Source organism: Lissotriton vulgaris, chromosome 11 (genome assembly GCF_964263255.1).
Source record: "Lissotriton vulgaris chromosome 11, aLisVul1.2, whole genome shotgun sequence".
Taxonomy (NCBI): Eukaryota; Metazoa; Chordata; class Amphibia; order Caudata; family Salamandridae; genus Lissotriton; species Lissotriton vulgaris.
In genome coordinates, this window is record NC_141699.1 from 160,086,978 (window position 1) to 160,099,707 (window position 12,730).

Below are 12,730 nucleotides of genomic sequence, written 5' to 3' on the forward strand. Positions count from 1 at the left end.
TTGAGATATGTCTAGAATTGTTAAGTGTCTCCAGGTGCTAGACGACCCAAGGCCCAGCTATGCGTCTATGTCCCAGAAAGGAGATAGAAGCTGTTAAAAACTTTTCTTAGTTGCCCCAAAAAATAAATCCTAACAGCTTATGGCTGCTCACTGGAGCACATATCTGTGTGCCTGTGCAAGAAGCTAGCTACTGATTAGAATTTTTTTCCTTGCCTAAGAAATATCCACCAAGCATCTGGGTCCTTGCTGGGCCACAGGTATACGTTTCTCTTTCCAGCAAGGAGCTCGAAGCTGTTTGAGAACAGCGAGATGTGTGCAAGAACGGCGTTCCGCTATTCATGATGGGTTTCCAAAGTCTTCCATTATTAGCTGAAGTGAACTGCAGACTCAACAGCTTTGGTGTCACAACCATGTTGCAAACCGCTCACATGTCTAAAGTAAAACCTAGAACTATGTTCTAAGGCAAGCAAAGAAACAGGGTGAACTGTCCACTGCAACTTGTGGCAGGAAATGCCACATACACCACATATCCTCCTGCAGCCCTGGCGCAAGAATTTTCAGCTGAAATCTAGATGCGATCAGCAGCGATGGGAATGTAAAACAGCACCCTGTTGTGGGGAAAAAAAGTGCTAAAAGGAGCTATGCGGTGTGAGAATTGTCGAATGGTATATATGGCAGTGTAAAAATGTAAGCAAAGTTGGGGAATTGCAGAAACACATCAAGTAAGGGAGGATCAAAAGAGACAAGATGGGTCTTGCTAAGCAGCATTCTTCATGGGCTGTGTCTGGACATGGCTTTAAAAGATAACAGGAAGAATGTGAAGAAAGAGGGGCTGGACATGTGGCAGCTTGAACTTACTTTCTCTCGGTGCTGGTCCTTTGAACTGACTTCTAATTGGCAGCATGGCCATATTGCCAATTAATTTGGTATCTGGCTCCATCAACGTTGAGTGGTAGGCCTAGACGTGTGAGAAATAAAAATATAAAGTGTGAACAGGCTTTTAGAGCGGAATCTAACAGTTATTGCCTAACAGAATGAATAACTACGTGATGGAAGGCGATCCTAGCCACAGACAGGACAGCATGGAAACACGCTTGAGAATATGGGCTATGTTGAATATTAGTTGCATGAAACAGACAAGCCGGTGGCTGATTTACAGCAAAACAAGGCGTCTGGTACGAATAAACAATCAGAGATTAACAGGAGCCCTCACTCTAAACAGGGCTAGACATGTCGAGGGCGCACTGGGTAAACAGGAGATTGTTAAGCTGGCCCACGAATAAGAAACAAGTCAATAAGAGTGACATAGAAAGCCAACCAATGGTGAGCAATCCAAGCACCTCTAGTGTTGGTAAGCCACAATATGCCTCACAACAGGCAGCGCTTGCAGTATCTAGAAGGCTCAACCAAAAAATGAATCGTTTGCATGAGTGGGAAAAGTCTTTCACAAGTATGACGGCAAGACTGCTCCAGGACTATCACAGTCAATTGTCAGGATTTTTTTATAGTCAAAATGTTCCTCTAACAGAAAGTGTATTACACCACTAGTATCAGTGTAACATTTTCTCATAAAACACAGACTGATACAGCACTGCACCAGCTGTGCAGGTGTGAGGTGGACACAAACGAGAGAGCATGGGCAGCAGCAGGGGACTTTTCCCCCAAACACCGACCAGATTAAGCTTGTCCCCAAAATTGCACTCTTCCCTCACACAAAGAAAAAATATAACATGGGAAGCAGCAGTGCATGCTTTCTCATACAGAAAAGGCATACCACCTGCAGCTGGCACACAAGCTTGCCTCATACCCAGAACATGTCAAACAGGGGCAGCAGTAACAAGGTGCTTGTACTCAGAACCGGTACAGTACAGTATTACTCCAACAGAAAAGAGGTGAATAGCATGAGCAGCAGTAGTGCAAACTTCTTTACACATACACACGGTACAGTGAAGACCCTCAATGCAACCTTCCCTCATACAGAATAGATACAGCATTAGTCCCAATTTCCACAAATACCAACACAACATGTACAGGCAGGACAAGAACCCCCTACATACAGTCCAGGTTTGGCACGGGCAGCTGTAGAGTTTGTTTCATACAGTCAGAGAATTCCCTTTTCCATAGATAGCACAGGGTTAACAGAAGTAACTAATGTGAGCTTCTTTCACGTAGGGACCACAGGCTGCAACACTTTAAGCATCTGCCCCCCAACTTACTCACACTCATGTGACCAGAAAAAGCTCTGCGTCCCCTATCATGTCCTGGGCCAGGTTGCCTAGTGCCAATTGTAATCTGGTTGGCCTCCTTGGTTTGCCCATATCTGGTTGGCAAAGAACCCTACCTGTCCAGCTGTGCACAGTGGCTACGTAGGCTTACAACTGTGGGACATGCCCGCAACCTGGGAGTTAATTTCCATGCTCGTTGGGCTGGTTCTACAGCTTGGGAATAGCCAAAACTCTCTGTGGTCTGAACTCCCAGCTCTCTCTGAATTAGAATTCACCAGCTGGAAATAGATGCCCTGGCTGATGGCGTGGTAATTGGTTTGTGAAAGGCAGACTACTCCCATCCAGCTGCTGAATCAGCTTCTCACACAAAGAGAGAATCAAGCACTGGTGTACTTGGATGCGAGGTAAGTGCATGAGTGTTACAGGCAGGTGCCAGCCATCCCAGCTCACAGGCATTGCACCAGGTCCCCTTCAGTTATCTTGAGGTACAGGAGAAATGCTGGGCCGAGTGTGCAATGCAACACCTACCACCCAAGCAACAGCCATGAGGAAACGCGCCTCAAGTCGCAATAACTTGGGGTACCTGCTGGAGCACGTCCATCTCCGTTTCATTTTCCAGATCCAGGGTGGAGACTTGCCTGTTCTCCGGAGCACAGTAGATACAGATCAGCATGTGACATAACAAAAGGGAAATGGTACCCCTGCTGCACATCTGATGTCATTATGGTTATCTACTCTCATCGGTGTTGGGCAGAAGGGAAAAAGATGGGGATCCCAGGACCAGTCAATCACATTGAGACATCCCTAGCCTGTATGAACTATAATAGGTGTCCCCAACTCACACGGCGAAGCACTGTGCATGGGATACACTAATGAAAGGCGAAGCAAAATGTGAAGCAAACTGTGCATGCTGGTCCCACTTGCTGCAACACCAGATATTACTAAAGCACAACTGTGCCAAATTAAAAATCCACCTGTGAATATAAAGAAGGGCCAAATGGATGGAGTAACTCCTCTCTGCATAGGCATTTAATCATAAATGGACCATTTGGGAATGAGAGGTACCCGAGAGAGAACACAGTCCCTATTTGGCCTTGTCTAGCAGCACATCTGCGGTACAGCATGGCTGAAAGTCACTGAAAGCACAGAATCACAGGATGGTGAGCCAACACGAGTCTCTTCGCACCCCATGTTGAGTTTATTGTCCTGCCCCTCCTAACACAAAAAAGGGTAATGGTGTGGCCTGCGCTGGCTGCATTATAGCGATTTTTTCAGTGACTTTCAGCCATGCTGAACAGCAGACGTGTTGCCTGAACAAATGGGGAAGTGGTAGCGAGAAACAGTTGAGGGGGTTTGAAGTGAAGTTAAGATGTGGAGTAATGGCCAGAGGGCTGACAGGTCCTTTTGATTAAAATGTCAGGGTTGGCTGAAAAGATGACATGGATCTTAGGGCCACTTTGGAAGCTTTACGAATATAACCAATCATTCAAACCCATGAAGAAAAAAAGCAAATTGACTAATAGGTTCCTATAAATATCAACATGCTCTAGCAAACCATACCATCTACCTTAAAATATGTGCATGTCAGTACTACAAATATCTTTAATGTCGACCCAAAATATTAATGTCCTAATACATTCATGCATCAGGACAACAAACATTTCTTCATCCAAACTCCAAAAATCCAAAGCACATTACGCCAAATTAACAAATACATCTAAAACGTACGGCAGCAAATGACCTGTCATACATGCCAAAAAGCACTAACACACAAGATAACAAATGCACATTTATTTTGAATTAAAACTGCTGCAATTATGACAGCAAACATACCCATTTTAACACAACATATTAACAAATAAATAAGGCAAGATTACAGAGGATTGGTGGTGAGAGACACACACCACCACATAGCCCTGTACACGGACGACCTGCTTTTCCTCAGAGATACGACAGAGGACTTGAGAGGGGCACAGTCCATGCTGGAGCACTTTGGTAGGCTTTCTGGCCTGAAGATCAACTGGCACAAATCAAAGTTGTTCCTTATGATGCCTAACAGACCCCGCCGGCCGACATAGGTGAGCTCCAGTGGGAACCCAGCTGCCTAGCATACCTAGAGGTGAAAATAAAACATGGCCACAGAAAGCTCTTGGAGGGCAATGTGGGCAAAGCGATACGCTCGCTCCGAACCTTTATAAATTTTTGGAAGTCCCTGTCGCTATCGTAGCTGGTACAGTAGCCATCCTGAAAATGGTGACATTCCCATGCCTATTGTATACCAAAGGCAAGTCCGTCTGCGCCTGGACCGCGCCCAGCGCCAAACCCCCTGGCCCCCGCAGATGCCAGCCCACCCGCCGGACTTATGACGCCGCCACCCTCAACGCACTCAACACCGGCCGGACCCCCGGTTGCTACCGAGCCACCCCAAGACGCACCCACGGACCCTTCGCCTGCCAATCCTGCAAGTTCTCCTGCATCCGGACCTGTACCGCACCCGCCAAGCCGAGCACCAGCAGCAACCAACTGAAGTGCATCCTGCTCATCACCCGCTCCATCCACAGACACGCCGTGGAACTCTGGAACCTGCTCGACACCACATCTCCAGAAGTCGCCTTCCTCACGGAAACATGGATGAACGCCATCCCGGACGGATACAAGATCACCCGGAGGGACCGCGTCAACCAGACAGGAGGAGGCATCGCCATCGTCCACAAGAACACCATCCGCATCACGACCAACTCCGACAACACCCTCACAGCCGCCGAACATCTTCACTTCCAGATACACACCGACCCCAAGACCACACTCAGAGGCACCCTCATCTACAGACCCCCAGGACCCCGCACACAATTCAGCGAAGACATCGCAGACTTAATCAGCCCACACGCCCTCCCCTCCGCGGACTACATCCTCCTAGGAGACCTCAACTTCCACCTGGAGAACAACAACGACAACACCACCACCACCACCCTGCTGGACAACCTCGGACTCAAGCAACTGGCGAACACCCCCACCCACTGCGACGGACACACGCTTGACCCAGTCTTCTCCACCATCAAGTACATCTCCTTCAGCCACTCCACCGGACTCCACTGGACAGACCACAGCTGCGTCCACTTCAGCTTCAGAAGGACCACGACTCACCACCACCCGCAACAGGTTCCCCGCAGGAGCTGGAACAAGATCACCACCGACCAGCTCACCACATCACTGAGCCAGAACCCTCCCGCCAGCTCAACAGACCCCAACCAAGCAGCCAACAACCTCACACAGTGGATCACCAACTGCGCTGACGACCTCGCACCTCTGAAAAACCATCCCAGCAGGCCCGGCAGCAAGAAAGCCTCCTGGTTCAACGACGACCTCAAGAACTCCAAGAAGAACTGCCGTACCCTTGAGAAAGTCTGGCGAAAAAACCAGACTACAGACAACATGACCGGCCTCAAGCACGCCTCCCGCAAACACCACCAACTGATCCACACCACCAAGAAGACAGCATTCAAGGAACGACTAGACAACGCACACAACAGCAAGGAACTCTTCAGCATCGTCAAAGAGCTCTCCAACCCCAGTGCCGGAAACAACGACATCACTCCCTCACAAGACCTCTGCGACTCACTCGCCTCGTTCTTCCACAGCAAGATCGCCGACATACACAACAGCTTCGGCGCACAGACCACGCACCCAACCACCGAACCGACGTCCCCCACCACCACTCTCTGCGCCTGGACCCCCGGTCTGCACCGAAGACACCATCCACACGATGAACACCATCCACTCCGGATCACCAACCGACCCATGCCCCCACCACGTCTTCAACAAGGCCGACACCGCCATCGCGTGGTGTGGCTCACTGGTTAGAGGCAGCAGACCCGTAAGCAGAGGACGGCCCGGGACCAGGGTTCGATTCCCGACGCGGCAGGGTTGTGGACCAGGGTCAGCGGGCTCGATAATTCTCGCCTCGGTGCCTACTCCAGTCAGGGACCACACTCGGCAACTCTGGGCATTAGCTTGCCTCATCTTCACAACGGCCCCCCCAGACCGCGGGGGATGCTTGGTCGCACCTTAGAGATACCCATTAGGGACCATCTCTCAGGGTGAGCCAGGACGGGTTCCCCAGCAGTCGAAGCGCGGAGATACTCCTCCGGGAGTCGATTCCTAGCGCTATATAAACCCGCAATTAAATCGCTCCCCAACTCTGGGACATCATCAACTGCTCCTTCAACACCGCCACCTTCCCGGAGAGCTGGAAGCATGCCGAGCTCAGCGCCCTCCTGAAGAAACCATCAGCAGACCCCACCGACCTCAAGAACTACCGCCCCATCTCGCTCCTCCCTTTTCCTGCCAAAGTCATCGAGAAGACAGTCAACAGACAGCTTGCCGCCTTCCTCGAGACGAACGGATCCCTCGACCACTCGCAGTCCGGCTTCCGAGCCAACCACAGCACCGAGACAGCCCTCATCGCAGCCGCTGACGACATCCGAGCCCTGCTCGACAAATGGGAAACAGCGGCCCTCATCCTCCTGGACCTCTCCGCAGCGTTCAATACTGTTTGCCACCGCACCCTAGCACAGCGCCTCAGCAACATCGGAATCCAAGAGAAGGCACTAGAGTGGATCATCTCGTTCCTCGCCGGAAGAACCCAGAGAGTCCGCCTCCCCCCGTTCAGATCAGAGGCCACCGAAGTCATCTGCGGCGTACCACAAGGATCATCACTCAGCCCCACCCTCTTCAACGTCTACATGAGCCCCCTCACAGCCATCTCACGCCAACACAACCTCAACATCATCTCCTACGCCGATGACACCCAGCTGATCCTCTCCCTCACCAATGACCCAGCCACCGCCAGAACCAACCTACACGAAGGGATGAAAGACGTAGCCGAGTGGATGATGAACAGCCACCTGAAACTGAACTCAGACAAGACGGAAGTCCTCATCCCTGGATCATCACCCTCTGCCTGGGACGACTCCTGGTGGCCCCCTGCCCTGGGCAGCGCACCCAAACCAACGGACCACGCACGCAACCTGGGCTTCATCCTGGACTCCTCTCTCTCGATGACCAGACAAGTCAACGCCGTCTCATCATCATGTTTCAACATCCTACGCATGCTCCGAAAGATCTTCTGATGGATCCCCACCGAAACCAGGAAGACGGTCACCCAGGCACTCGTCACCAGCCGACTGGACTACGGAAACACCCTCTACACCGGAACCACAGCCAAACTACAGAAAAGACTTCAACGCATCCAGAACGCCTCCGCACGACTCATCCTGGACATCCCCCGACACAGCCACATCTCCAGAAACCTAAGAGACCTGCACTGGCTGCCCGTCAGCAAGAGAATCACGTTCCGACTCTTCACCCACGCACACAAGGCCCTCCACAACCTGGGCCCTAGGTACCTCAACAACCGCCTGACCTTCTACACTCTCACCCGCCAGCTACGATCGACCAGCCACGCCCTCGTTCCACGCATTCGAAGAGCCACCGCGGGAGGAAGATCCTTCCCCTACCTGGCAGCCAAGATTTGGAACTCCCTCCCCATCTACCTACGTCTGACCCAAGACCACCTCTCCTTCAGGAAGCAACTCAAGACCTGGCTGTTCGAGCAGTAGCAGAAAGCCCCCCCCCCCCCAAGCGCCTTGAGACCCTCCGGGTGAGTAGTGCGCTATACAAATATCTTGATTGATTGATTGATTCGGAACCCTCCCGGTTAGAATTCCCCGAGCGATATTTAGAGATCTAGATTCGATGATCGTATTGTTCATATGGGGAACGGGTCTCAGGAGAGTGGCACTGGCCATGATACAGCCCGCCACAACAGCGGGCGGATTAGCATTCTCGGATTTTGAAACATACTACAGAGCAGCTCAACTTAACTGGATGATCCAGTGGCTGGCTGCTGGGAGGAACCCGGGCAGAGAACAGCACCAATTTGCGCTGACTGCCCGATACTTGAGAAAATATTACTATGTGTGCAGAGGAATCTGTGGGGGACACATCAGAAATCAAGATGGTGACAATACTGGGCTAGAAATTGGAGACCTGTTGGTTGCAGTGTCCTACTCCCCTGACTTGTCCATAGCCCTGCTCTGACATCTTCCACGAGGGGGGACACTGGGCGGGACTGGAAGCCTGGAAGCGGGGTGAGGGTAATAGGAGACCTTTTCCGGGACTCTGAACTGCTCCCCTTTGAAAAATTCCAGACGGAATATGACCTGCCTGGAGGCCACTTCTTAATGCACATAGCTCTTACACTGAGACAGCGGAAGCGCTGGGGCAATGGCACTACAGAACCCTGAGAGCTTGATGGCTGCTGGTATGTAATACTTTCAGCAGGGAGATCAAAACGGTCTCTTGCCTCTGTAGGGCGATACGCCACGACACACAGAAACCCTTAGAGAGACTACGGATGCAGTGGGAGGAGGACTTTGGAAGGCCGATTCCTAAAGCAGTTGGAGAGATAATAGTCGAAAGGACTCTGAAAGTGTCCAGGAATGTGAGGTTCAAACTAAAACTATTATGTTCTGCACAGAGCATATACTTACCCCGATGCAAATTAGAAGATACTTTGGGGTGGAGACAGCAGCTTGCCCCAGGTGCACCTTCACTTCCAGATCCACACCGACCCCAAGACCACACTCCGAGGCACCCTCCTCTACAGGCCACCAGGACCCCGTGCACAATTCAGTGAAGACATCACAGACTTTATCACCCCACACGCCCTCCCCTCCGAGGACTACATTCTATTGGGAGACCTCAATTTTCACCTGGAAAAGAGCAACGACCGCAACGCCACCACCCTTCTGGACAATCTCGCCAACCTCGGACTTAAACAACTTGTTAATACCCCTACTCACTACGCAGGTCACACACTCGACCCCATCTTCACCTCCAGCAAACATATCTCCTTCAGTCACACCACAGTTCTCCATTGGACGGACCACAGCTGCGTTCACTTTACCTACAAAAAGACCGCAACCCACAACCATCCTCAACCTACTCTGCGAAGAAACTGGAACAAAATCACCATCGACCAGATTACCTCATCGCTTCTTCAAAACCCCCCCGCCCACTCCTCGAACCCCAACCAAGCAGCCATTAACCTCAATCAATGGCTAACCAACAGCGCCGACATCCTAGCACCTTTGAAAAAGCGTCAAATCAAACTAGGCAACAAAAACGCATCCTGGTTCAACGATGATCTTAAGAAATCCAAGAAACACTGTTGCTCCCTTGAGAAGGCCTGGAAAAAAGACCCAAACACCAGCACCAGGGACGCCTTCAAAAACGCCACCCGCATACACCACCAACTGATCCGAACTGCCAAGAGAGCCGCATTCAAAGACCGACTAGACAACAACGCCCACAACAGCAAGGAATTATTCAACATCGTCAAAGAGTTTACCAACCCCACTGCCAACTCCAACGACATCACTCCCTCTCAAACCCTTTGCGACTCCCTAGCTTCGTTCTTCCACGACAAAATCGCTGACATCCACAACAGCTTCGACAACCAACCCGGAGACCAACCTACACAACCTTCTGCTGTACCTTCACCCTCCTTGAACATCCTTAATGACTGGAACCCAATCTCCACGGAGGACACCATCAGACTGATGAACTCCATCCACTCAGGATCCCCCACAGACCCATGCCCTCACCACATCTTCAACAAAGCAGACTCCATCATAGCACCACACCTCCGAGACGTCATCAACTGCTCCCTCAACTCCGCCACCTTCCCAGAAAGCTGGAAACACGCCGAACTCAGCACCCTTCTGAAAAAACCCACAGCTGGCCCCACCAAACTCAAAAACTACCGCCCCATCTCGCTCCTCCCATTCCCGGCCAAAGTCATCGAGAAAGCTGTCAACAACCAGCTCGCCACCTTCCTCGAAATCAACAAATCCCTCGACTCTTCACAGTCCGGCTTCCGAGCAAAACACAGCACTGAGACCGCACTCATCGCAGCAACAGACGACATTCGAACTCTACTGGACAATGGAGACACAGTCGCCCTCATCCTCCTCGACCTCTCCGCAGCCTTCGACACAGTCTGTCACATCACCCTGCTACAACGCCTCAGAAACATCGGAATCCAAGGAAAAGCACTTGAATGGATCACCTCGTTCCTTGGCGGAAGAACTCAGAGAGTCCGCCTCCCACCATTCAAATCAGAAGCCTCTGAAGTCATCTGCGGCGTGCCACAAGGATCTTCACTCAGCCCCACCCTCTTCAACGTATACATGAGCCCCCTCGCGGCCATCGCACGCCAACACAACCTCAACATCATCTCCTTCGCTGATGACACTCAACTAATCCTCTCACTCACCAAAGACCCCAACACCGCCAAAACCAACCTACATGAAGGAATGAAAGAAGTAGCCGAGTGGATGAAGCACAGCCGTCTGAAACTGAACTCAGACAAGACAGAAGTCCTTATCTTAGGCACCTCCCCCTCCGCCTGGGACGACTCTTGGTGGCCAGCGGCCCTTGGAAAAGCACCCATCCCGACGGACCACGCTCGGAACCTGGCGTCATCCTGGACTCCTCACTCTCGATGACCAGACAAGCCAACGCCGTTTCATCATCTTGCTTTAACATTCTCCGCATGCTCAAAAAAACATTTCGCTGGATCCCCACCGAAACTAGAAAAACGTTCACCCACGCTTTGGTTACAAGCCGACTGGACTACGGAAACACCCTATACGCCGGCACCACCGCAAAACTTCAGAAAAAACTCCAACGCATCCAGAACGCAGCAGCCAGACTCGTACTAGACATCCCACGTAAAGACCATATTTCTGATCACCTGAAAGACCTCCACTGGCTCCCCGTCAATAAACGGATAACATTCCGCCTCCTAACCCACGCACACAAAGCACTTTACGAACTCGGACCAGAATGCCTCAACACACGACTCTCCTTCTACACCCCCTCCCGCCAGCTGCGCTCTTCCAATCAAGCCCTTGCTGCTGTACCTCGCATCAACAAAACCACCATGGGAGGAAGATCCTTCTCCTACCTGGCTGCTAAAACATGGAACTCACTTCCCATTCACCTTCGCCTCACTAAGAACCACCTAGCATTCAGAAAGCAACTTAAAACGTGGATATTCGACCAGTAATTCCCCACCCCTCTTCAAGTGCCTTGAGACCCTCTGGGTATGTAGCGCGCTATATAAATTCATTGACTTGACTTGACTTGACATATATTACATATGTTCTGGTATTATTCTACTCTGCGCGTATTCTGGGAGGAGGTACGAGACAGAATAGAAGAGGTCATTGAAAAAGAGATACCACACACCCCAGGCCACTGCTTACTAGGATGGTTTCCACATGGGAGCAATTAGTGGATGTACTAGCAGCCAGTGGCTGCAAAGCGGAGACCCCTTGCAGCCCCCAATACCTGACCGGGGAGAGAGGGAACTAGGCCAGACAGTATAAAGGATAGCATAACAGACAACTCTAGCCCTATTATATGAGAACGCATAGCACCAGATGTTAGGAAAAGGACCTGCAATCCTGTTTACCCTTAAGTCCACTTATATACCCCTTCACCCGAAGACCCTCCATCTCTTGCTCACTCTTACCAGAACCTCCTGTTGACTCCCATGTCTGTAAAGACAATGCTTACTTTGAAATTCTCTGTGGCGTCTTTTCTATCAGCTCAACTGATGCTCTGTGCCAACTATGGCCCTGAGGTTCCCAATTACCTCTACATCTTCCAAGAGCCTGTGCAAACCTAAGCCCAACAAGCTCCTTCTCACTCTTAGGTTCGCAGCAAATGCCCTGCTCAATTTAGCTCCTTGAGGCTCGTTCTCATACATCTAAGTGTCCAGTCTCAATTTTATTTTTGCAGAGGCTCCTGCTCATCATTCTTAACCTCACTCTCCTAACACCTCTCACTCTTAGGTTTCTGAAATTCTTATTCACCCTGCAGATCACTGCTCTTCCTAGTCACATAAGAATCCCCAAACTCTTGCTTATCCGGTTTGCTCAAATACTTTAAATGGCCTCCAGGTTTACTTATACTTATTTTCCAGGCCTTGACTGAAATGTCACCTCACCAAATTAGACATTTCTGCTCATCCCCAAATGCTAGCTTCAGTCATCCACCTCTTCTACTTGGCAACTGCAGTTGGAAGCCCCCCAAAATATTTATGTTAACCCCTTGATCGTGGTGCAATTCCGTGGTGCTGGGGAAATAAAGAGTGGGCGGAGTTCGGATGGCCCCCGGCCGTACTCCGCATACGCCCACTGTGACGATGGACGGCCCGGGGGCCGTCCTCCACATGCATGGGGTTAATGAAGCCACTGAGAGTGGCCATCCTGCCATGTGAAGATCTTAGGGCACTTTGAAAGTTGCACAAAAACCCACTACACACACACAATGACATACTAGACTGCAAGACTCTCGCCTGTGAGTAAACCAGGTGACCAGAACAGGTGGCTTACGGTATTTTACAAGCCTGTAAAATCACGGAATTATTTAAA

The 12,730-nt window shown here is 50.8% G+C and overlaps 1 protein-coding gene across 1 annotated transcript in view; it reads right to left on the reverse strand.

Moving 5' to 3' along the window:
- Positions 1-12,730, reverse strand: part of ARPC3 (actin related protein 2/3 complex subunit 3) — a 43,925-nt gene that overhangs the window by 27,067 nt on the left and 4,128 nt on the right. Inside the window, exon 2 of the mRNA XM_086943016.1 lies at positions 859-958. Within this exon, the coding sequence (XP_086799142.1) occupies positions 859-958 (100 nt within the window). The remainder of the gene's footprint in view (positions 1-858; positions 959-12,730) is intronic.